Source organism: Prionailurus viverrinus, chromosome B4, assembly GCF_022837055.1.
Source record: "Prionailurus viverrinus isolate Anna chromosome B4, UM_Priviv_1.0, whole genome shotgun sequence".
Classification (NCBI taxonomy): Eukaryota; Metazoa; Chordata; class Mammalia; order Carnivora; family Felidae; genus Prionailurus; species Prionailurus viverrinus.
Genome location: NC_062567.1, coordinates 26,766,020 through 26,793,367, shown reverse-complemented (window position 1 = coordinate 26,793,367; position 27,348 = coordinate 26,766,020). Strand labels below are relative to the sequence as shown.

Here is a 27,348-nt window from a genome sequence, read left to right as displayed (position 1 = left end):
TGTGAAAGGGGGAGAGGGGCAGAGGGAGGGGAGGAGAGAGAGAGAGAGAGAGAGAGAATGAGAATCTTAAGTAAGCTTCATGCTCAGCGCAGAGCCCAACACGGGGCTAGATCCCATGACCCTGGGTTCATGACCTGAGCTGAAATCAAATATCGATGCTGCACTGACTGAGCCACCTAGGCACCCCTACAATGTGATCTTTTTATAAAAACTTAAATCATTTTGAGGAGTTAATGTTAATATTATAACTTCCAAGTTTACACTAAAAGGACATTCATGCTGTAGGAGTATACAAATGAGATGGAATATGACATTTTTGTTCATAGTTCAAGTTATAAACCATAGTCCCACATCATAAAAAGTTACTATGAGGCAGAAATTCTTTGACTCTCTCAAGACTATTTTATGCCATTTTTAGGTTATATAATTGTAAATTAAGTAGGCATCAGTGATGTAGAAGAATAAGATATTCTGTGGTCTAAAAAAAGTGTCTATCAGTTCCCCTTATGCATATACCTTGTAGCTGGAGAAAGGAATATGAGTAAATTTGCAGTAGTACCTGCATTGAGATTGCATACCATTTCATTTGAGGTTTTTTTTTAATATATGAAATTTATTGTCAAATTGGTTTCCATACAACACCCAGTGCTCATCCCAAAAGATGCCCTCTTCAATACCCATCACCTACCCTCCTCTCCCTCCCACCCCCCATAAACCCTCAGTTTCTTCTCAGTTTTTAAGAGTCTCTTATGCTTTGGCTCTCTCCCACTCTAACCTCTTTTTTTTTTCCTCCCCCTCCCCCATGGGTTTCTGTTAAGTTTCTCAGGATCCACATAAGAGGGAAAACATATGGTATCTTCATTTGAGTTTTTATGGGATTTGAACATTTGCTGGATTTAGAAACTACTAACTAGGTCAAACAAGAGGAAAAACACAAGAAAGATATTTAAAAGAATTTAAATTAAAAAGGAGATAACTAGGATTGGTGATTTGGATCAAATAAAACACCCAATGTTTTGTGAATGAAAGATGGTTATAGGAAAGCAAGTATCAAAGGTTGGAAACTTATCATAAATCTGACACCATAATAGGGACCTTGCTTTGTTGTATGACTGAGACCATGAATAATTGTTAAAGGTGGTACTCTGATCTTTGTTGCCCAAATATATATTCACTGCAACATAAGAAGAGGAGGCAACCAGCCTGGGTATCTTTACCAAAAAGAACCACAAAGCATAAGATTGGATAGAACAACTTTCACTACATTTTGCGAAAATAAAATGACATACAGCAGTGAGAAATGGGGATATTAGTAGATACATCTGAGCCTTCTTTGGTTGTTTCTGCAATTTGTATAAGTAAGATTTAATTGTCCATTTGAACTGGACCAGGAGATTCTTAAATAAGCACGGAGGCATTAAAAGCATTTCATAGTGGATAGGATTAAAAACTGGGGGGGGGGGGGGCCGGGAAGGTATATCCTAGAGAAATTTATGATCTAGTAAGAATCACAATTTCCCTCCTTCACTATGACCTCTCACTGCTTTAATGCTTTCTGAAAACTCTCCTTCCTGAAGTTCCTAGTGTAGAGTACACACTTATTTTTATTTTTTATTTATTTTTATTTTTAAAAATTTACATCCAAATTAGCATATAGTGAAACAATTATTTCAGGAGTAGATTCTTTTGTGCCCCTTACCCATTTAGCCCATCCTCCCTCCCACAACCCCTCCAGTAACCCTCAGTTTGTCCTCCATAATTTTGAGTCTCTTCTGCTTTGTCCCCCTCCCTGTTTTTGTATTATTTTTGTTTCCCTTCCCTTATGTTCATATGTTTTGTCTCCTAAAGTCCTCATATGAGTGAAGTCACACGCTTTCTCTCTTTCTCTGACTGCCTAATTTCTCTTAGCATACTACCCTCCAGTTCCATCCATGTAGTTGCAAATGGCAAGATTTTATTCTTTTTGATTTCCAAATAATACTCCATTGTGTACCACATCTCTTTATCCATTAATCCATCGATGGACATTTGGGCTTTTTCCATACTTTGGCTATTGTTGACAGTGCTGCACAAACCTGGGGGTGCATGTGTCCCTTCAAAACAGCACACCTGTATCCCATGGATAAATACCTAGTAGTGCAATTGCTGGGTCATAGGGTAGTTCTATTTTTATTTTTTTGAGGAACCTCCATACTATTTTCCAGAGTGGCTGCACCAGCTTGCATTCCCACCAACAATTCATTTTTTTTTCAATATATGAAATTTATTGTCAAATTGGTTTCCATACAACACCCAGGGCTCATCCCAAAAGGTGCCCTCCTCAATACCCATCACCCACCCTCCCCTCCCTCCCACCACCCATCAACCCTCAGTTTGTTCTCAGTTTTTAAGAGTCTCTTACGCTTTGGCTCTCTCCCACTCCAACCTCTTTTTTTTTTTCTTCCCCTCCCCCATGGGTTTCTGTTAAGTTTCTCAGGATCCACATAAGAGTGAAACCATATGGTATCTGTCTTTCTCTGTATGGCTTATTTCACTTAGCATCACAATCTCCAGTTCCATCCACGTTGCTACAAAGGGCCATATTTTGTTCTTTCTCATTGCCATATAGTACTCCATTGTGTATATAAACCACAATTGCTTTATCCATTCATCAGTTGATGGACATTTAGGCTGTTTCCATAATTTGGCTATTGTTGAGAGTGCTGCTGTAAACATTGGGGTACAAGTGCCCCTATACATCAGTACTCCTGCATCCCTTGGGTAAATTCCTAGCAGTGCTATTGCTGGGTCATAGGGTAGGTCTATTTTTAATTTTTTGGAGGAACCTCCACACTGTTTTCCAGAGTGACTGCACCAGTTTGCATTCCCACCAACAGTGCAAGAGGGTTCCTGTTTCTCCACATCCTCTCCAGCATCTATAGTCTCCTGATTTGTTCATTTTGGCCACTCTGACTGGCGTGAGGTGATATCTGAGTGTGGTTTTGATTTGTATTTCCCTGATGAGGAGTAACGTTGAGCATCTTTTCATGTGCCTGTTGGCCATCCGGATGTCTTCTTTAGAGAAGTGTCTATTCATGTTTTCTGCCCATTTCTTCACTGGGTTATTTGCTTTTAGGGTGTGGAGTTTGGTGAGCTCTTTACAGATTTTGGATACTAGCCCTTTGTCTGATATGTCATTTGCAAATATCTTTTCCCATTCCGTTGGTTGCCTTTTAGTTTTTTTGGTTGTTTCCTTTGCTGGGCGGAAGCTTTTTATCTTCATAAGGTACCAATAGTTCATTTTTGCTTTTAATTCCCTTGCCTTTGGGGATGTGTCAAGTAAGAAATTGCTACAGCTGAAGTCAGAGAGGTCTTTTCCTGCTTTCTCCTCTAGGGTTTTGATGGTTTCCTGTCTCACATTCAGGTCCTTTATCCATTTTGAGTCTATTTTTGTAAATGGTGTGAGAAAGTGGTCTATTTCAATCTTCTGCATGTTGCTGTCTAGTTCTCCCAGCACCATTTGTTAAAGAGACTGTCTTTTTTCCATTGGATGTTCTTTCCTGCTTTGTCAAAGGTTAGTTGGCCATACGTTTGTGGATCTATTTCTGGGGTTTCTATTCTATTCCATGGGTGTATGTGTCTGTTTTTGTGCCAATACCATGCTGTCTTGATGGTTACAGCTTTGTAGTAGAGGCTAAAGTCTGGGATCGTGATGCCTCCTGCCTTGGTCTTCTTCAAAATTACTTTGGCTATTCGGAGCCTTTTGTGGTTCCATATGAATTTTAGGATTGCTTGTTCTAGTTTCGAGAAGAATGCTGGTGCAATTTTGATTGGGATTCCATTGAATGTGTAGATAGCTTTGGGTACCATTGACATTTTGACAATATTTATTCTTCCAATCCATGAGCACCGAATGTTTTTCCATTTCTTTGTATCTTCTTCAATTTCCTTCATAAGCTTTCTATAGTTTTCAGCATACAGATCTTTTACATCTTTGGATAGATTTGTCCCTAGGTATTTTATGCTTCTTGGAGCAATTGTGAATGGGATCAGTTTCTTTATTTGTCTTTCTGTTGCTTTATTATTAGTGTATAGGAATGTGACTGATATCTGTATATTGATTTTGTATTCTGCAACTTTGCTGAATTCATGTATCAGTTCTAGCAGACTTCTGGTGGAGTCTATTGGATTTTCCATATATAATATCATGTCATCTGCAAAAAGTGAAAGCTTGAATTCATCTTTGCCAATTTTGATGTCTTTGATTTCCTTTTGTTGTCTGATTGCTGATGCTAGCACTTCCAACACTATGTTAAACAACAGCGGAGAGAGTGGACATCCCTGTTGTGTTCCTGATCTCAGGGAAAAAGCTCTCAGTTTTTCCCCATTGAGGATGATGTTAGCTGTGGGCTTTTCATAAATGGCTTTTATGATGTTTAAGTATGTTTATTCTATCCCGACTTTCTCGAGGGTTTTTGTTAAGAAAGGATACTGAATTTTGTCAAATGCTTTGTCTGCATCGATTGACAGGATCATATGGTTCTTCTCTTTTCTTTTATTAATGTGATGTATCATGTTGATTGAGTTGTGAATGTTGAACCAGCCCTGCATCCCAGGAATGAATCCCACTTGATCATGGTGAATAATTATTTTTATATGCTGTTGAATTCGATTTGTTAGTATCTTATTGAGAATTTTTGCATCCATATTCATCAGGGATATTGGCCTGTAGTTCTCTTTTTTTACTGGGTCTCTGTCTGCTTTAAGAATCAAAGTAATACTGGGTTCATAGAATGAGTCTAGAAGTTTTCCTTCCCTTTCTATGTTTTGGAATAGCTTGAGAAGGATAGGTATTATCTCTGCTTTAAACGACTGATAGAACTCCCCTCGGTAGCCATCTGGTCCTGGACTCTTATTTGTTGGGAGATTTTTGATAACCGATTCAATTTCTTCGCTGGTTATGGGTCTGTTCAAGCTTTCTATTTCTTCCTGATTGAGTTTTGGAAGCGTGTGGGTGTTTAGGAATTTGTTCATTTCTTCCAGGTTGTCCAGTTTCTTGGCATATAATTTTTCATTGTTCCCTGATAATTGCTTGTATCTCTTAGGTATTGGTTGCAATAATTCCATTTTCATTCATGATTTTATCTATTTGGGTTATCTCCCTTTTATTTTTGAGAAGCCTGGCTGGAGGTTTGTCAATTTTATTTTTTCAAAAAACCAACTCTTGGTTTTGTCGATCTGCTCTACAGTTTTTTTAGATTCTATATTGTTTATTTCTGCTCTGATCTTTACTATGTCTCTTCTGCTGGATTTAGGCTGTCTTTGCTGTTCTGCTTCTATTTCCTTTAGGTGTGCTGTTAGAATTTGTATTTGGGATTTTTCTTGTTTCTTGAGATAGGCCTGGATTGCAATGCATTTTCCTCCCAGGACTGCCTTCGCTGCATCCCAAAGCGTTTGGATTGTTGTATTTTCATTTTCGTTTGTTTCCATATATTTTTTAAATTTCTTCTCTAATTGCCTGGTTGACCCACTCATTCTTTAGTAGGGTGTTCTTTAACCTCCATGCTTTTGGAGGTTTTCCAGACTTTTTCCTGTGGTTGATTTCAAGCTTCATAGCATTGTGGTCTGAAAATATGCATGGTATGATCTCAATTCTTATATACTTATGAAGGGCTGTTTTGTGACCAGTATGTGATCTATTTTGGAGAATGTTCCATGTGCACTTGAGAAGAAAGTATATTCTGTTGCTTTGGGATGCAGAGTTCTAAATATATCTGTCAAGTCCATCTGATCCAATGTCTCATTCAGGGCCCTTGTTTCTTTATTGACCGTGTGTCTAGACGATCTATCCATTGTTGTAAGTGGGTTGTTAAAGTCCCCTGCAATTACCACATTCTTATCAATAAGGTTGCTTATGTTTATGAGTAATTGTTTTATATATTGGGGGCTCCCATATTTGGCGCATAGACATTTATAATTGTGAGCTCTTCCTGATGGATAGTCCCTGTAATTATTATATAATGTCCTTCTTCATCTCTTGTTACAGCCCTTAATTTAAAGTCTAGTTTGTCTGATTTAAGTATGGCTACTCCAGCTTTCTTTTGGCTTCCAGTAGCATGATCAATAGTTCTCCATCCCCTCACTCTCAATCTGAAGGTGTCCTCAGGTCTAAAATGAGTCTCTTGTAGACAGCAAATAGATGGGTCTTGTTTTTTTATCCATTCTGATACCCTATGTGTTTTGGTTGGTGCATTTAATCCATTTACATCCAGTGTTATTATAGAAAGATATGAGTTTAGAGTCATTGTGATGTCTGTATGTTTTGTGCTTGTAGCGATGTCTGGTACTTTACCTCACAGGATCCTCCTTAGGATCTCTTGTAGGGCTGGTTTAGTGGTGACGAATTCCTTCAGTTTTTGTTTGTTTGGGAAGACCTTTATCTCTCCTTCTATTCTAAATGACAGACTTACTGGATAAAGGATTCTCAGCTGCATATTTTTTCTGTTCATTACTTTGAAGATCTCCTGCCATTCCTTTCTGGCCTGCCAAGTTTCAGAAGAGAGATTGGTCACGAGTATTATAGGTCTCCCTTTATATGTTAGGGCATGTTTATCCCTCGCTGCTTTCATATTTTTCTCTTTATCCTTGTATTTTGCCAGTTTCACTATGATATGTTGTGCAGAAGATCGATTCAAGTTATGTCTGAAGGGAGTTCTCTGTGCCTCTTGGATTTCAATGCCTTTTTCCTTCCCCAGTTCAGGGAAGTTCTCAGCTATTATTTTTCTTTTTTTTTTAATTTAATTTTAATTTTTTTTTAATTTTTTTTTCAGTATATGAAATTTATTGTCAAATTGGTTTCCATACAACACCCAGGGCTCATCCCAAAAGGTGCCCTCCTCAATACCCATCACCCACCCTCCCCTCCCTCCCACCACCCATCAACCCTCAGTTTGTTCTCAGTTTTTAAGAGTCTCTTACGCTTTGGCTCTCTCCCACTCCAACCTCTTTTTTTTTTCTTCCCCTCCCCCATGGGTTTCTGTTAAGTTTCTCAGGATCCACATAAGAGTGAAACCATATGGTATCTGTCTTTCTCTGTATGGCTTATTTCACTTAGCATCACAATCTCCAGTTCCATCCACGTTGCTACAAAGGGCCATATTTTGTTCTTTCTCATTGCCATATAGTACTCCATTGTGTATATAAACCACAATTGCTTTATCCATTCATCAGTTGATGGACATTTAGGCTGTTTCCATAATTTGGCTATTGTTGAGAGTGCTGCTATAAACATTGGGGTACAAGTGCCCCTATACATCAGTACTCCTGTATCCCTTGGGTAAATTCCTAGCAGTGCTATTGCTGGGTCATAGGGTAGGTCTATTTTTAAGTTTTTGGAGGAACCTCCACACTGTTTTCCAGAGTGACTGCACCAGTTTGCATTCCCACCAACACTGCAAGAGGGTTCCTCTTTCTCTACATCCTCTCCAGCATCTATAGTCTCCGATTTGTTCATTTTGGCCACTCTGACTGGTGTGAGGTGATATCTGAGTGTGGTTTTGATTTGTATTTCCCTGATGAGGAGCGACGTTGAGCATCTTTTCATGTGCCTGTTGGCCATCCGGATGTCTTCTTTAGAGAAGTGTCTATTCATGTTCTCTGCCCATTTCAGCTATTATTTCTTCAAGTACACCTTCGGCACCTTTCCCTCTCTCTTCCTCCTCTGGAATACCAATTATGCATAGATTATTTCTCTTTAGTGCATCACTTAGTTCTCTAATTTTCCCCTCATACTCCTGGATTTTTTAATCTCTCTTTTTCTCAGCTTCCTCTTTTTCCATAATTTTATCTTCTAGTTCACCTATTCTCTCCTCTGCCTCTTCAATACGAGCTGTGGTCATTTCCATTTTATTTTGCAGCTCGTTTATAGAATTTTTTAGCTCCTCCTGACTATTCCTTAGTCCCTTGATCTCTGTAGCAATAGATTCTCTGCTGTCCTCTATACTGTTTTCAAGCTCAGCAATTAATTTTATGACTATTATTCTAAATTCACTTTCTGTTATATTATTTAAATCCTTTTTGATCAATTTGTTAGCTATTGTTATTTCCTGGGAATTCTTTTGAGGGGAATTCTTCCGTTTGGTCATTTTGGATAGTCCCTGGAGTGGTGCGGACCTGCAGGGCACTTCCCCTGTGCTGTCTTGAATAACTTGTGTTGGTGGGTGGGGTCGCAGTCAGACCTGATGCCTGCCTCCAGACCACCGCTGGGGCCACAGTCAGACTGTTGTGTACCTTCTCTTCCCCTCTCCTAGGGGCAGGATTCACTGTCTGGTGGCGTGGCCTGTCTGGGCTACTTGCACAGTGCCAGGCTTGTGGTGCTGGGGATCTGGCATATTAGCTGGGGTGAATGGGCAATGTGCACGGGGGCAGAAGGGGCAGGCTCAGCTCGCTTCTCCTTCGGTGATCTTCTTCAGGAGGGGCCCTGTGGCAGTGGGAGGGAGTCAGATCCGCCACTGGAGGGATGGATCTGCAGAAGCACAGTGTTCCGTGTTTGCGGGGTGCCAGCAAGTTCTCTGGCAGGAACTGGTTCCCTTTGGGATTTTGCCTGGTGGATGGGCGAGGGAGATGGCACTGGGAGCACCTTTGTTCCCCACCAAACTGAGCTCTGTCATCTGGGGCTCAACAACTCTTCCTCCTGTTGTCCTCCAGCCTTCCCACTTTCTGAGCAGAGCTGTTAACTTATAACCTTATATAACCTTAACTTATAACCTTATATAACTTATAACAGATGTTAAGTCCCGCTGGCTGTCCGAACACACTCCGTCCGGCTGCTCCGCTTTTGCCAGCCAGACTCGGGGTCTCTGCTTGGCCGGGGGGCTGCCCCTCCACTCCGGCTCCCTCCCGCCAGTCCGTGTAGCGTGCACCGCCTCTCCGCCCTTCCTACCCTCTTCTGTGGGCCTCTCGTCTGCGCTGGCTCTGGAGACTCCGTTCTGCTAGTCTTCTGGAGGTTTTCTGGGTTATTTAGGCAGGTGTAGGTGGAACCTAAGTTACCAGCAGGACGCAGTGAGCCCAGGGTTCTCCTACACCGCCATCTTCCCCTGGTTCCCACCAACAATTCAAAAGAGATCCTCTTTCTCCGCATCCTTCCCAACATCTGTTGTTACCTGAGTTGTTAATGTTAGCCATTCTGACAGGTGTAAAGTGGTATCTCATTGTGGTTTTGATTTGTATTTCCCTGATGATCAATGATGTTCAGTATTTTTTCATGTGTCGCTTGGCTATCTGGATGTCTTCTTTGGAGAAGTGTCTATTCATGTCCTTTGCCCATTTCTTCACTGGATCATTTGTTTTTTGGGTATTGAGTTTGATAAGTTCTTTATAGATTTTGGATACTAACCCTTTATCTGATATGTCATTTGCAAATATCTTCTCCCATTCTGTTGATTGCCTTTAATTTTGCTGATTGTTTCCTTCTGCTGTGCAGGAGGTTTTTATTTTGATTTTTGCTTTGTTTCCCTGGCCTTCAGAGACATGTTGAGTAAGAAGTTGCTGCGGCCAAGATCAAAGAGGTTTTTGCCTGCTTTCTCCTCGAGGATTTTGATGGCTTCCCATCTTACATTTAGGTCTTTCATCCATTTTGAGTTTATTTTTGTGTTTGGTGTAAGAAAGTGGTCCAGGTTCATTCTTCTGCATGTTGCTGTCCTGTTTTCCCAGCACCACTTGCTGAAGAGACTGTCTTTATTCCATTGCATATTCTTTCCCACTTTGTCAAAGATTAGTTGGCCATGCGCTTGTGAGTCTATTTCTGTGTTCTCTATTCTGTTCCATTGATCTGAGTGTCTGTTCTTGTGCCAGTACCATACTGTCTTGATGGTTACAGCTTTGTAGTATAGCTTGAAGTCTGGGATTGTGATGCCTCCTGGTTTGGTTTTCTTTTTCAAGATCACTTTGGTTATTTGAGTACACAGTTTTAATTGTTACTTTCATGATTTATATTTTCTGTTTGGTAATAACTGGGCATTTTAGATGACATATTATAGCAAATCTGGATACTGAGTTTCCCCTCCCCCTTTGAAGCTTGTTGTTTGCCTGATTATTTATTTAGAAATGAAAGCTGGACAATTTTTTTTGTACTGAAATATCCTTCCCTTCAGTGTGAAATTTCTAATGTTGCTTTTCTTAGGGCATAGACTTGGCCATGCATACCGCGACCTTTGGATGACAGTTTTTTCTAAAGGGGTCTCTTTGAGTATTTCTTTTTTTATTTTTTTCTTGATTATTTCTTTCTCTTGTTTCTCTGTTAAGGTATCACACAGGGATCAATAAGAAATGTGTGAAACACTGTTCAACCAGGAAAAAAGGCAGTTGTATAAACTGTGAACTATATAAAAAAACTAAAGGTTTCTACCTCACCTGAGAAATTTGCTTGATAGTTCAATCATATAGAGGGAATTAGTAACCAATGAAATAACTATCTGCTAAATTCCTCTTCTTATTCATTTCATAAGCTAGAATTTCTGCTTTTGTAAATAAAAAGAAACTATCCCATGTAACCAGAAAAAAAGAAAGTGAATAGAACAGCACTTAAAATGTTTCCATCAAGCATATTCCAAGCTCGACTGAGCATTATATTTTATGGATCATATTTTAAAGGATGAGTTCTAAAACCTATAATATGTGGCTAATTGTCCATTTATAGTAACTGCTAGAATTCCACTAATTATAGGAGAGACTTTACAAAGACGTTTTATCACATAATAATAGCACATAGATTCAACAATCTTTAAAGATCCAAATTTAAACTCCAGAGGAAATAATAAACCTTAAATAGACTTGAAATATTTTTGTTCTTACCAGGATTACTCTTTGACTCTGTCTTGACTTCTCTCTTTATTATACCTCTTCCAATAGCACCTAGGAGGCCTTCTCTATCAGTGTCTATAGAAATAAACAATTCTAAAACACTTTGTAAGGTAAATGTTAACATGTGTGCTTATGTGTCTAGTATTCCTCTAATTAGCATTTATTATAGGAGGAGAATTATAGTGAAATGTCTGGATGGCAAAAACATAATACCTTAGAATCCAGATAGCTATTAGTGGTCACGTAAGCTCCATCATACTGAAGCGTAGAGATGTTTAGCGATTTGACAAAGATGGCATATCTGGATAATGACAAAATTGATGCTCAAACTGGGGCTTCATGTAGAGCTTTTCCCAGAAAATATAAAGTCTTTCACAAGTTTAAATCACACCAGAGCATTTAAGTTAATAGTATAACCTTCATGTACATATTAAAAACACATTCATCTAGTGAATCACGGCATTACTTTTTTTCCCCCAGGTCAGCTTATAAACTATGGTCACTGGAGTCATAGACATTATTGTGAGGCAGAAGTTCTTGACTTGTCTAGGAATATTTTAATGCTCCCCATTTTTATTAGGTTATGTCACTTTAAATCAAGTAGGCATTAGTGATGGAAAAGAATAACAAATAACATATGGAAGGAGATAAAATGCTGTCTCAAATCTTCTTAGCATGTAGACCCTCCACCTGGAGAGGAGGAAATGGGTAATTTGCAATCATGTGAGCATTGACATTGCATCCCTTTCCATTTGAGTCTTCACATGATTTTTAGGTTTTTTTCCTGGATGTGTAAATACTATGTAGGTCTAATGACAGAAAAAATAAAAAGAAACTTATTTAAAATAATTTCACACTGCACAAGAAATAACTAGAATTGGTGACTCTCGGTTACCAATGGGCAAAATTTTAATTGGTTCTAATACAGCATATAACTGAAGTTGAAAACATTTCCACGATCCAGATATAGATTGGAAGTCTTGCTTTGGAGAAATGACTGAGCCTATTTCAATATCACCATAACAACGAAATATATACTGCCATTGTAACCTAAACAGAGGTAGATACCACCAGATGGGGCATCATTACTAAAACCAAAGACAAATAGGATTGGTCAGAACAGGTTTTAAATAATTAAATAATGACATTTGTGAAAGTAATATGAGCTATAGATTCACATAACTGGGGAACATTAGCGGACCTATTTTAGCCTTTTGGTCTTTCTCTAACAGTTGTAATTAGAATAACTGATTCACGGGGCGCCTGGGTGGCGCAGTCGGTTAAGCGTCCGACTTCAGCCAGGTCACGATCTCGCGGTCCGTGAGTTCGAGCCCCGCGTCGGGCTCTGGGCTGATGGCTCAGAGCCTGGAGCCTGTTTCCGATTCTGTGTCTCCCTCTCTCTCTGCCCCTCCCCCGTTCATGCTCTGTCTCTCTCTGTCCCAAAAATAAATAAACGTTGAAAAAGAATAACTGATTCACATAAACTGAGAAGGCAAGGGATTCTTATATAAGCAGGGAAGCAAAGAGAATAGCCCCTGAGTGCAGATTGGATTAAACAGTAGGATCATAAAAGGTAAGTGGTGGGGAAATTTATAAGAGTTACAATTTTCCTCTTTCACAATATTGTTCCATTTCTTTAAGTCTTTTTAAAAAATCTTATGCTGCTTAGAATTTCTTGAGTTATTTTACAAATATACATAAGGTATAAAATTTGCCCATTTTAAATGTTTAATTAATGGTTAGTAATATATTCCTAGAATTGTGTAACTGTCAGTACAGTTGTAGAATCTACTTAAGATTTATATCATTAAATTCCAGTGAGAGTTAGAAATTTTCCACCATATTTTTGATACAGATTCTGTATATAACTCTAAATTCCTATTCTCTTTCTACATATAAATATAAATATAAAAATACAAATATAAATATATATAAATTCATTTATTATAAAAATGTTTCATTGTTTATAAAACTGTGCCCTATAGAGAAACTGAAAGAATAAGAGCAAGTATGTATGGATAGTATTTGCTATATTAACCATTTTTGTCTCAGTTTTATTTTTATTTTATTTTTTAATATAATTTATTGTCAAATTGGCCAACATAGAGTATGTAAAGTGTGCTCTTGGTTTTTGGGGTAGATTCCCGCTGTTCATCGCTTACATACAACACCCCGTGCTCATCCCAACAAGTGCCCCCCTCAATGACCATCTCCCATTTTCCCTTCCTCCCCCATCCCCCTTCAACCCTCCGTTTGTTCTCTGTATTTAAGAATCTCTGATGGTTTGCCTCCCTCTCGCTCTAGTTGTAGCTATTTTTTCCCCTTCCCTTCCCCCATGGTCTTCGGTTAATTTTCCAAAGATCCACATGAGAGAAAACGTATGATATCTTTCTCTGACTGACTCATTTCACTTACCATAATACCTTCCAGTTCCATCCACATTGCTTCAAATGGCATGATTTCATTCTTTCTCATTGCCAAGTAGTATTCCATTATATATATAAACCACATCTTCTTTATTCATTCATCACTTGATGGACATTTAGTCTCTTTCCATAATTTGGCTATTGTTGAAAGTGCTGCTATAAACATTGGGGTACATGTGTCCCTATGCATCAGCACTCCTGTATCCTTTGGATAAATTACTAGTAGTGCTATTGCTGGGTTTTAAGGTAGCTCTATTTTTAATTTTTTGAGGAACCTCCACACTGTTTTCCAGAGCAGCTGCACCAGTTTACATTCCCACCAACGGTGCAAGAGGGTTCCTTTTTCTCCAAATCATCACCAGCATTTGTCATTTCCCAAGTTGTTCATTTTAGCCACCATGACCAGTGTGAGATGGTATCTCAGTGTGGTTTTGATTTGTATTTCCCTAATGAGAAGTGATGTCGAGCATCTTTTCATGTGTCTGTTGGCCATTTGGTGTCTTCTTTGGGAAAGTGTCTATTCATGTCTTCTGCCCATTTTTTCACTGGATTATTTGTTTTTTGACTGTTGAATTTGGTAAGTTCTTTATAGATTTTAGGCACTAACCCTTTATACAATATGTCATTTGCAAATATCTTTTTCCATTCCGTCAATTGCCTTTTAATATTGTTGATTATTTCCTTTTTAGTGCAGAAGCTTTTTATCTTGATGATGTCCCAATAGTTCACTTTTGCTTTTAATTCCCTTGCCTTTGGAGATGTGTTGAGTAAGAAATTGCTGTGGCTGAGGTCCAAGAGGTTGTTGCCTGCTGTCTTCTCTAGAGTTTTGATGGTTTCCTGTCTCACATTTAGGTCCTTCATCCATTTTGAGTTTATTTTTGTGTATGATGTAAGAAAGTGGTCTAGTTTCATTCTTCTGCATGTTGCTGTCCAGTGCTTCCAGCACCATTTGCTAAAGAGACTGTCTCTTTTCCATTGGATACTCTTTCCTCCTTTGTTGAAGATTAGTTGGCCATATATATGTGCGCCCAATTCTGCATTCTCTATTGTATTCCATTGGTCTATGTGTCTGTTTTTGTGCCAATACCATACTGTCTTGACGATTACAGCTTTGTAGTACAGGTTAAATCTGGGATTGTGATGCCTCCCACTTTGGTTTTCTTTTTCAATATTACTTTGGGTATTTGGGGTCTTTTTTGGTTCCAACAATTTTAGGATTGTTTGTTCTAGCTTTGAGAAGAATGCTGGTGCAATTTTGATTGGGATTGCATTAAATGTGTAGATTGCTTTGCGTAGTATTGACATTTTAACAATATTTATTCTTCCAATCCATGAGCATGGAATGTTTTTCCATTTCTTTTTGCCTTCTTCAGTTTTCTTCATAAGTTTTCTGTAGTTTTCAGCATACACATAGATCTTTTTTATATATTTAGTTAGGTTTATTCCTAGGTATTTTATGGTTCTTGGTGCAATTATAAATGGGATCAGTTTCTTTATTTCTCTTTCTAATGCTTCATTATTGGTGTATAGAAATGCAACTGATTTCTGTACATTGATTTTGTACCCTGTGACTTTGCTGAATTCATGTATCAGTTCTAGCAGCCTTTTTGTGGAGTCTTTTGGGTTTTCTACGTGGAGTAGCATGTTGTCTGTGAAAAGTAAAAGTTCGACTTCCTCTTTGCCAATTCTGATGTCTTTTATTTCATCTTGTTGTCTGCTTGCTGATACTAGGACTTCCAACATTATGTTGAACAACAGTGTTAAGAGTGAAAATCCCTATTGTGTTCCTGATCTCAGGGGGAAAGCCCTCAGTTTTTCCCCATTGAGGATGATATTAGCTGTTGGCTTTTGATATATGGCTTTTTATGATATTTAAGTATGTTCTTTCTATCCCAACTTTCTTGAGGGTTTTTATTAAGAAAGATGTTGTTTTTTGTCAAATGCTTTTTCTGCATCTATTGACAGTATCATATGGTTCTTATCCTTTCTTTTACTGTTGTGATGTATCACATTGATTGATTTGCACATACTGAACCAGCCCTACAGCTCAGGAATGAATCCCACTTGATCATGGTGAATAATTCTTTTTATATGCTGTAGAATTCGATTTGCTAGTATCTGGTTGAGAATTTTTGCATCAATGTTGATCAGGGATATTGGTCTGTAATTCTCCTTTTTTTTTATGGGGTCTCTGTCTGGTTTGGGAATCAAGGTAATGCTGTCTTCATAGAATGAGTCCGGAAGTTTTCCTTCCATGTCTATTTTTTGGAACAGCTTGAGAAGAATAGGTATTAACTCTGCTTTAAATGTCTGGTAGAATTCCCCTAGGAAGCCATCTGGCCCAGGAATCTTATTTGTTGGGATATTCTTGATAACTGATTCAATTTCTTCACTAGTTATGGGTGTGTTCAAATTTTCTATTTCCTCCTGTTTGAGTTTTGGTGTGTGTGGATGTCCAGGAATTTGTCCATTTCTTCAGGTTGTCCAGTTTGTTTGCATGTAATTTTTCATAGCATTCTCTGATAATTTCTTGTATTTCTGAGGGATGGTTGTGATAAATCCATTTTCATTTGTGACTTTATATATTTGGGTCCCTTCTCTTTTCTTTTTGAGATGTTGGGCTAGGGGTTTATCAATTTCATTTATTTTTTCAAAAAACCACCCCTTAGTTTCATTTATTTGTTCTGCTGTGTTTGGGGATTATATATTGTTTATACCTGGTCTGATCTTTATTATTTCCCTTCTTCTCCTGGCCGTGGGTTTTCTTTGCTGTTCTGCCTCTAGTTCCTTTAGGTGTGCTGTTAGATTCTGTATCTGGATTTTTCTTGTTTCTTGAGATAGGCTTGTACTACAATGTATTTTCCCCTTACAACTGCCTTTGCTGCATCCCAAAGGGTTTGGACTGCTGTGTTTTTATTTTCATTTGTTTCCATATATGTTTTAATTTATTTTTAATTGCCTGGTTGACCCATTAATTCTTTAGTAAGATGTTCTTTAACCTCCATGAATTTGGAGGTTTTCCAAACTTTTTCCTGTGGTTGATTTCAAGTTCCAAAGCATTGTGATTTGAAAGCGTGTACAGTATGATCTCAATTCTTTTGAATTTACTGAGGGTTATTTTGTGAAGCAGTATGTGATCTATCTTGGAGAATATTCCACAAGCACTCGAGAAGAATGTATATTCTGCTGCCTTTGGATGAAAAGTTCTGAATATCTGTCAAGTCCATGTGGTCCAGTGTATCATTCAGGGCCATTATTTATTGATTTTCTATCTGGAGGATCTGTCCATTGTTTTAAGTGGAGTATTAAAGTTCCCTGCAATTACCATATTCTTACCAATAAGATTGCTTATGTTTGTGATTATTTTATATATTTGGGTGTTTCCAAATTCAATGCAGAAACATTTATAGCTGTTAGTTCTTCTTGGTGGATAGAGCCCATAATTATTATATAATGCCCTTCTTCATCCCTTGTTACAGTCTTTAGTTTAAAATATAGTTTGTCTGATATAAGTATGACTACTCCAGCTTTCTTTTGGCTTTCAGTAGCATGATAGATCGTTCTTCATCACCTCACTTTGAATCTGAAAGTGTCCTCAGGTCTAAAATGGGTCTCTTGTAGGTAGCAAATAGATAGGTCTTATCTTTTTATCCATTCTGATACCCTATGTCTTTTGATTGGAGCATTTAGTCCATTTACATTCAGTGTTATTATTGAAAGATATTGATTAAGAATCATTGTGTTCTGTAGGTTTCATGCTTATAGTGATGTCGCTGTTCCTTTGTGGTCTTTGCAGCATTCTACTCACAGAGTCCTCCTTAGGATCTCTTGTAGGGCTGGTTTAGTGGTGATGAATTCCTTCAGTTTTTGTTTTTCTAGGAAAACCGTTATCTCTCCTTCTATTCTGAATGACAACCTTGCTGGATAAAGGATTCTTGGCTGCATATTTTTCCTATTCACCACATTGAAAATTTCCTGACACTCCTTTCTGGCCTGCCACGTTTCAGTAGATGGGTCTGCTACTACCCTTATGTGTCTACCTTTGTATGTTAAGTCCTGTTTATCCCCTAGCTGCTTCAAAATTCTCTTTATCCTTCTATTCTGCCAGTTTCACAATATATGCCATGCAGAAGATCAATTCAAGTTACATCTGAAGGGAGTTCTCTGTGCCTCTTGGATTTCAATATCTGTTACCTTCCCGAGATTGGGGAAGTTCTCAGCTATGGTTTGTTAAGTTCAGCCCCTTTCTTTCTCCCTTCTTCTTCTGGAACTCCTCTGATATGGATTTTATTGTTTCATTGAATCACTTAGTTCTCTAATTCTCCCCTGTGGTCTAGAATTTTTTATCTTTTTCTCACCCTCATCTTTTTCCATAATTTTATCTTCTATTTCACTTAATCTCCCATCTGCCTCTACAGTTCTTGCTGTCACTGCTTCTACTTTATTTTGCACCTCATTTACAGAATTTTTTTTTTACAGAATTTTTTAGTTCATCATGACGATTTCTTAGTTCCTTGATCTCTGCAGCAATAGATTCTCTGCTGTCTTCTATGCTCTTTTCAAGCCCAGGGATTAATCTAATAATTATTATTCTAAATTCTTGTTCAGTTATATTGTTTATATCTGCTTTGATCAATTCCTTAGCTTTCATTTCTTTCTGGAATTTCTTTTGAGGAGAATTCCTCCATTTCATCATTTTGGCTAGTTTTCTGTCCCTTATGTGTTTTAAAAACTTGTTATGTGCCCTGCACCTGGGAACACTAGTATATTAAAGAGGGGTTATACACTGTCCAAGGCTTGTCCCTTCAGGAGGTGTTTTTTGGAGTGTGTTACTTGCTCTTTGTTGTTGTGACTCTGGCTGCTTTATCTCCGTACTTGTAGTAATGTTTTGGACCCTCCACAAAGTGTGCTTTGAGTTGTTCATTGAAGTAGTCTTGGGATAGCAAACAAACAAACAAGCAAACAAAAAACAAAACAAAACAAAACACTGGCTACAGCAAAACAACAGGATTGGAGTGGCATTGATGGAAGAGGCCTTATACTATACAAAGAGAGAAATGACAGGGGCAGGGAAAAAGAAAAGAAAATTGACAAGGCAGAGAAACTCTATGGCTTAATCCAGAGATAGAGCAGGGAAAATAAAGAAGGAGATATAGAATAGGTATAAAGAGAACAGATTAAATATGTGTGCTTAAACAAACCAACAACCAGAATAACTAGACAAGGAAAGAAAGAGAGAAAAATACACACACACACACACACACAACCACACACACACACACACACACACACACACACACACACACACAATATGAATTGTCCAAGAATTAAATCAGAAATACAAAACCCCTGGGTGCCTTGTAACCGGTGGCAGCACTGGTCTGGTAGAGGGGCTGTTTGGTTGGTCAGCGTCAATCCTGCCCTCCTAAATACACAGTTACCAGGCACAGAAGGGCGTGGTTTGGTATAGGTAGGGACCCCCTCCACTGTGGGTCTGCTGTCAGTTCCCTGAAGCTCCACCTTGTTGGTGTTGGGGAGAAAAATGGCAACACCCCGGTCTCTCCTCCACAGACCAGGTGTCCCAAACCACTGTTTTCAGACTGTCCTCACAGTGCCGCAGATGGGAACAAGGCAGTTTGTCCCGCTCCACCAACTCCTACACCTCCCTGGTGCTTGGCTGTGATTTAAACCCTGATGTCTTAATGGATCCCACTCCATGCGCCCTGGTTCAGGGGAAAGCTGCTGCATGCTGCCCCACTTGAGGCGGTTTGTCCCACTTCACCAACTCCTACACCTTACTGGCACTTGCCTGGACTTAAACCCTGATGTCTTAAAGGGTCTCCCTCCGAGTGCCCCAGTTTTGGGGAAGTGCTGCTCCACGCCACCTGTATATGGCCGCTGGCTGAAAGGCGCAGGCAGTCTTTGTCCTTTGAATGGTTATATACCTTCTTGCCACATCACTCCAGGGAGGGGATTGCTTTCTTCCACTGAAGACTGTGCCTGTGAACTAGTTACTAAGCCTGGGGCTGGCTCCCCTCCTCCCCAGGTGGGTGAACAGGGCAGCCAACCCCAGTCCGGAGAAAGCCCTGCAGTTAGAGATTGGATCTTTCTCCGTTCTGCTCCTTGGTTTTGTTCTTATCCAGATACAGTCCTACACTTTCTCCAATCCTTGCCTACACAGCCCATTTTATCTCCCCCAGTTCACAATCACACACCTATGGCCCATCCAGGTTGTCCCTGTGGGTCTCTAGAGATGTCTTTGTCACTCTGTAACCCAGACTCTTGGAATTCAAAGTCCTTTGGCCTCAACACTGCTGTGTTTGAGGGAGGAAGGAACTTTGGGTTCCTCTACTTCTCCATGTTGGATCTTAACCATTTTGTTTATAAACATCTAGTTCTCTTTAAGCCATTGTTTCAAATTATATTCTCTGCTCTAATTTCTCAGCTCTTATTGTAGTATTTCAGTACTTTAGTTTTGCTCATTCTTTCTTCTTTTTTTTAAACCTTTTTTAATGGTTTCTTTAAAAACCTTTCTTCTTCTTTTTAAACCTTTTTTAATGTTTATTTATTTTTTAGAGACAGAGCATGAGCAGGGGAGGGGAAGAGAGAGAGAGGGAGACACTGAATCTGAAGCAGGCTCCAGGCTCTGAGCTGTCAGCATAGAGCTGGATGCAGGGCTTGAACTCACAAACCATGAGATCACGACCTGAGCCAAAAGTAGGATGCTTAACCACCTGAGCCACTCCACTCATTTTCTTCTGACAGCATAAATTTACTGAGCAGTTCTAGTGAATTTTAATATTTCAGTTAATGTACTTCCATGCTTTCTTTTTTAAAATAATATCCTTCCCTTCACAGTTATTCGCAAAAGACAAAGCCTTTGGACATGTGGACACAGTCACCTTTAGATGACAGTGTTTTTTAACAGGGATATATATATATATACATATATATATGAAAAATACAGTCAAATATCTGTATATATTGCATATGTACATGCATATATATGCATATATGGCATATGCAGGCAATGGCAGTATGTTCATCGCTGTTAATGAGTAAAGGCAGTAGTATAATCTCCAAACTATATAACACAGCCAATGTACTCTGTTACAGTTGATATACCATAAATATGCCATCAAATAGAGGGAAATGGTAACTAATGAATTAACTATTCTAAATTCTTGTTGCTATTATATTCATGAAGTATAGAAAATTAATAGTATATGATTGGACACACTTTCACCAACCATATTTTAAGGCCACTATAGCATTTTATTTTATGGTCTAATTTCTAAATGGATGATTTCTAAAACTCCTAATATCTAGCTAAATTTTTATTTCTAGTAAACACCAGAGTATAATGAATTATGAGAATATTTATGAAGATTTTATCTGTATAGTAATAACATATAGCTACTATTTTCATATAGACCCAGTCTTCATTAAACTCTGAAGAAGTGCATTTAAAACCAGAAATATAGACTTGCAAAACTCTTGTTCTTACCAGGGAGACTCTTTGATTGTATCTTCTTTTCCTTCACCAATATACTTCTTTCAATGGCATCCTTCAAGTGTTCTATATCAGTTTCTATACAAATAAGAACATCAAAACACTTCATAAGGTAATCTACTAAGGTAGAACTATCTACTTGTTATTAAATAATAAGAATTATAATAAAATATTTGTATTGCTGAAACAGCAAACTTTATTATTGGAAGGTATATTAGCAATCATTAAGTCTCCATATATTGTGTATCTAGATAATGACAAAATTGATGCACAAACTTACATATCATAATTTTTTAACCAGTGCCCTTTCCATACAATACTATGTCTTTGGTTAAAATAAAATATACTGGAGAGTATATGATAATAATATAACTTTCAAGTTTATACTAAAATCATCATCATATTGTAGGGGTATACCTAGTGATGTGGAACATAACATTTTTTTCCTCACAGGTTACATTACAAACCATGGCCTCCATTGTCAGAGAAAATTACCAGGGAGCAGAAAATCTTTGACTTACCTAAGAATATTTTATGCCCCTTTCATATTATTTAATTGTAAAAAACAAGTAGGCATCTGTAGTGGAAAAGAATAACAAGATATTTTGTAGATTGAAGGGAAAAAAGTGGTTGCCCAGGTCTCGTTAGCATGAAGACATTGTTACTGGGGAGGAGGAAATGGTTAAATTTGCAGGAATGCCAGGATTGGGACTTGGTCTCTTTTCATTCGAGTGTTTATGTGATTTGAAATTTTTGCTTGATTTAAAAACTACAACTAGATCCAATTACAGGAAAAATATATGAACATGGCTAAAGGACAGTTTATACTGAAAAAGGAATACTTAAGAATCATCAGGTAAGGTCAGCTACAGGGTCTAAAGTTTTGTGAAGTTGTTTCTAACAGCATGCACCTAGATTTGGAAACCTGTCATGAGCTAGTCATCCAGATGGAAGTGTTTCTTTGGAAAAATGGCTGAGTCAATAAATGGTTAATGTTGCACTGTGACCTTGGCAATCCAAGTATAGCAACACTGCAATCTGTATAAAGGTGGTGACCTGCTACAGCATTACAAAAATGAAATGTGTCGGATTTGGTAGAACTAGTTTTCAATAATTAAGTAACAACCAGTTGAGAATGTAATAAGATCTATGGCAAAAATAAATAAATAAAACATGGGGGAATATTAACAGATGTATTTTAACTTCTCTGGATCTTTCTCCAACTGGTATATATAAGAAAGATTTGCTCATTTGAATTGAGGAAGCAAAGGATCCTCAAATAAACAAAAGGCAATGTGAATAGTATTTGAGAAAAAATCAGGTTAAGTATTAGGAATTAAGTTATGTGCTGGAGAAATAACCTAGAGTCACATTTTTTTCGCTTGTATCTTTCCACTTCCCAAATTATTTTTTTTAATCCTATTGTGCTTGGAGTTCACTGAGCTGTTTTTAAAAACGATATAACAGAGTACAGATCTTTTACCTGTTTGGTTAGGTTTATTCCTAGATATCTTATGGTTTTGGTACAATTGTAAATGGGATCGATTCCTTGGTTTCTGTTTCTGCTGCTTCATTACTGGTGTATGGAAATGCAACACATTTCGGTACATTAATTTTGTATCCTGTGACTTTACTGAATTTATGTATCAGTTCTAGCAACTTTTTGGTGGAATCTTTTGGGTTTTCTACATAGAGTATCATACAATCTGCAAATAGTTCAAGTTAGACTTATTTGCCAATTTGGAGGACTTTTATTTCTTCTTGTTATCTGATTGTTGAGGTGAGGACTTATAGTACTATATTAAATAATGGTAGTGAGAGTGGACACCCCTGTCTAGTTCCTGACCATAGAAAAAAAGCTCTCAGTTTTTCCCCATTGATGATGATATTAGCTGTGGGTCTTTTGTATATGGCCTTTATAATGTTGAGGTATGTTCCCTCTATCCCTACTTTTTGAGGTTTTTCATGAAGAATGGATGCTGTACAGGGGCATCTGGGTGGCTCATTCAGTTAAACATCTGACTTCAGCCCAGGTCATGATATCATAGTTCCTGGGTTCAAGTCTCGTTTTGGGCTCTCTGCTGACAGCTCAAAGCCTGGAGCCTACTTTGGATTCTCTGTCTCTGTGTCTCTCTGCACCTCCTCTACTCTCTCTCTCTCTCTCTCTCTCTCTATCTCTCTCAAAAAAGAGAATAAATATTAAAAAATGTTTTAAAAAGGAATGGATGCTTACATATGATTCTTTCCCTTTCTTTTAGTAAAAGATCTGTAACCTGAAAGCTATAGAACACTGATGAAATTAATTGAAGGTAACACAAAGAAATGGAAAAACATTCCATGCTCATAGATTGGAAGAACAAACATTGTTAAAATGTCTATACTACCCAAAGCAATCTATACATTTAATGCAATCTCTATCAAAATACCACAAGCATTTTTCACAAAACTAGAACAATCATAAAATTTGCATGGAACCACAAAAGACCCCAAATAGCCAAAGCAACCTTGAAAAAAAAAAAGCAAAGGGACGCCTGGGTGGCGCAGTCGGTTAAGCGTCCAACTTCAGCCAGGTCACGATCTCGCGGTCCGTGAGTTCAAGCCCCGCGTCGGGCTCTGGGCTGATGGCTCAGAGCCTGGAGCCTGTTTCCGATTCTGTGTCTCCCTCTCTCTCTGCCCCTCCCCCGTTCATGCTCTGTCTCTCTCTGTCCCAAAAAAATAAATAAACGTTGAAGAAAAAAAAAAGAAAGAAAAAGAAAAGCAAAGCTGGAGGCATCACAATTCCAGGCTTCAAGCTATATTACAAAGCTGTAGTGACCAAGGCAGTATGGTATTGGCACAAAAACAGACATATAGATCAATGGAACAGAAAACCCAGAAATGAACCCACAACTATAAGGCTGACAAATATTCAACGAAGAAGGAATAAATACACAATGGGAATAAGACAGTTTCTTCAACAATGGTATTGGGAAAACTGGACAGCGACATGCAGGAGAATGAAACTGGACCACTTTCTTATACCATACACAAAAATAAATTCAAAATGGATGAAAGTCCTAAATGTGAGATGAGAAACCATCAAAATCCTACAGGAGAACACAGGCAGTAACCTGTTTGACTAGCAACTTCTTACTAGATACATCTCCTGAGACAAGGGAAACAAAAGCTAAAATAAACTATCAGGACTTCATCAAGAGAAACAGTTTCTGCACAGTGAAGGAAACAATCAACAAAACTAAAACTCAGCCTATGGAATGGGAGTAGATATTTGCAAATGATATATCTGACAAAGGGTTAGTATCCAAAAATATGTAAGGAACCTAGAAAACTCAACACCCAAAAAGCAAATAACCCAGTTGAAGAATGGGCAGAAAACATGAATAGTCATTTTTCCAAAGAAGACATCGAGATGGCTGACACATGAAAAGATGCTCAACATCACGCATCATCAGAGAATTAGAAATCAAAACTTTAATGAGATATTCTGACATCTGTCAGAATGGTTAAAATTAATAACACAGGAAACAACAAATGTGGGTGACAATGTGGAAAAAGGGGAACCGTCTTACACTGTTGTTGGGAATGCAAACTGGTGCAGTCACTCTGGAAAACAGTATGGAGGTTCCTCAAAGAGTCAAACTAAAACTACCCTATATGTATGTATGTATGTATATGTATATGTGTATATATATAATTTCATATATATTACATATATATATAAAGTCTTGTGAGTTGTTATATATATATATATATATACATATATTATATACATATTTCACCTCTTCTTTATCCATCCATAAATTGATAGACATTAGACTATTTCCATTTATTGTAGATAATGTTGCTATAAACATCAGAGTACGTGTATCCCTTCAAATTAGTATTTTTGTATCCTTTCAAGAAAATTTTTAATAGTTTTTTTTCTAGAGCAATTTAGGGTTTCAGAGAAGTTACACAGAAAGTACAGAGTTCCCAAATACTTCTTTCCCCTAACACACAATTTCCCGTTATTAACATCCTATTTTAGATGATATATTTGTTGCAGTTGATGAACAAATGTTGATGAGTTACTAGTAATATTCATGGTTTATGTTAGTGACTCCTTTTGTTGTACAATTCTACAGATATTGACAAATATATAGTATCATGTGTCCACCACTATATTATTATACCAAATAGCTTCAGCACCCTGAAAATTCCTTGTGCTCCAACTCTTCATTACTCCTCAATCTGAACCCCTGGCTGCTTCTGAAATTTTAACTATCTGTATAGTTTTGCGTTTCTCAGAGTGGTATATAGTTGAAATAATATAGCTTTTCCAAGCTGGCTTCTGTCACTTAGTAATGTGTGCTTAAGTTCCTGCCATGTCTTTCTGTAGCTTGATAGCCCAATTCTTTTTATTGTTGAACAATATACCATTATATAAATGTACCACAGGTTGTTAATCTATTAACCTATTGGAAAACATCTTTGTTGCTTCCAAAATGGGGCAATTATAGGTAAACCTGCTATAAATATTCATGTGCAGGTTATTGCCTGGATATAAGGTTTCATTTGGGTAAACACTTGGGAGCATAATTACTGGATTGTATGGTAAGATAATGTTGACCTTTATAAAAATGTCAAACTGTCTTCCAAAGTGGGTATAGCATTTTGCATCTTCAAAAACAATAAATGAGATTTCATGCATTCCATATACTTTACTACATTTTGTGTTGTCAGTTTTTGGTTTAGCCATTCTCATAGGTGTATCTCATTAGGTATTTCATTGTTTTTATTTGTAATTTCCTAATGACATTCTATGATTTCATTATGCTTACTTGTCATCTTCTATCTTCTTTGAAGAGATGGATGTTCAGATATTTTAAGAGTTTTAAAATATCATTGTTTTTTTAATGTTTAATTATTTTTATATATTTCAAACACAAATACTTTATATGAGATACGTGTTTGGCAAATATTTTCTATGAATATATAGTATGTCTTTTAATTATCTTAAAAATGTCTTTCACAAAATGTAAGTATTAATTTTAAAGAAGTCCAAACTCATCACAATTCTTCTGCTTCTCTTTTTCTAGTTTCCTAAGGGGGAGGAGAGATTATTGATTTTTTACTTTCTTATTTTCTAATATATGAATTCAACGCTATAAATTTCCTTCTAAGCACTCCTTTCACTGTTTTATCACACACATTTTGATAAGTAATATTTTAATTTTCACTTAGTTCAAATTTTTTAAATTTATTTTGACACTTCTTCTTTGAACATGCACTTTAGAGGTATATTGTTTCATCTTCAAATATTTTGAGATTTTCCATCTACATGTGTCACTGATTTCTCGTTTAATTTCATTATGGGCTGAGAGCATGATTTGTGTGATTTCTATTTTAGAAGAATTTTTAACACACTATTTCTATCTTAAAATGTGGTCCATCTTTGTGAATATAGCTTGTGAGTTTGAAAGCAATGCGTATTCTGCTATTGTGGATGGGGTATTCAGATAGATATCGATTAGATGCAGTTGATTGATGGTGTTGTTGAGTTCACCTATGTTATTATTGATTTTTTTTGCCTGCTGGTTATAGTCATTTCTGATAGAAGGGTGAAGTCTCCAAGTATAATAATGGATGTGTTTATTTCTCCTTATAGTTTTATCTATAGTCCAGTTTTTGCCTATGTATTTTGGCACATATGAGTTAAGGCATACACACATTAAGGAATATTATATATTCTTGGAGAATTTGTTCTTTTATTATTACTTAACACTTCTATTTATCCCTGGTAATTTTTCTTGCCTTGAACTCTTTTTCTTTTTTTAAGTCTGCTTTTTCTGATCCTAATACAGCTATTCATGCATATTTTTCTCCATGCCTTTATGACATATCCATTTTTTCCACCTTAATTGAAGTGTAATTAACAAATAAAATTATAATATATTTAACGTGCACAGCACAACGATTTGATATTTGTACACATTGTAAAATCGTTGTCACAATCAAGTTAACACATCCATGACTTCACATAGTGAATTTCCTTTCCTTCCTCCCCTCCCCTCCCCTCCTCTTTCTTTTTCTTTCTTTCTTTTCTTTTCTTTCTTTCTTTCTTTCTTTCTTTCTTTCTTTCTTTCTTTTCTTCTCCCTCCGTCCCTCCTTCCCTCCCTTCCTTTTTAGTGAGAGTGTTTATCAAATATCACATAAGCAATAGAGTATTATTAGATATAATCCTCAGAATTTACTTACCTAATAACTAAAAGTTTGAACCCTTTGACCAATCACTCTCCAGGTTTATCCTCATGTTTTCAAGAGGCAGTATTTCCTTCATTTTTATGGCAAAATTATATATATATATATATATGCATATATATGTTAGATATAGATATATATGTATATACATACATATTTGTGTACACATACACATAGATATCTACATATGTATTCATTATTCATTATCTATTATCCATCAGTCATCAATGGATGGTGAGCAGTTAGGTTATTTCCATCTTGGCTAATGTAAATAATGCCACTATAAATATGGGTGTACAAATGTTCCTTTGAGATAATGATTTCCTTTTC

General features: G+C 37.3%; 1 protein-coding gene across 18 annotated transcripts in view; it reads right to left on the bottom strand.

Annotated features, from left to right (window-relative positions):
- Positions 1 to 27,348, bottom strand: part of LOC125170263 (coiled-coil domain-containing protein 7-like) — a 305,241-nt gene that overhangs the window by 21,906 nt on the left and 255,987 nt on the right. For 17 of the 18 annotated variants that reach the window (XR_007153952.1, XR_007153953.1, XR_007153951.1 and 14 more), the window contains one exon: positions 20,773 to 20,856. Coding sequence is in view for 14 of the 18 variants with exons in the window: in XM_047866717.1 (XP_047722673.1) it covers positions 20,773 to 20,856 (84 nt within the window). In the remaining 4 variants the exon portion in view is untranslated. Of the gene's footprint in view, positions 1 to 11,052; positions 11,141 to 20,772; positions 20,857 to 27,348 lie in introns of all 18 variants that reach the window. The other variant, XR_007153954.1, reaches the window with a different exon arrangement.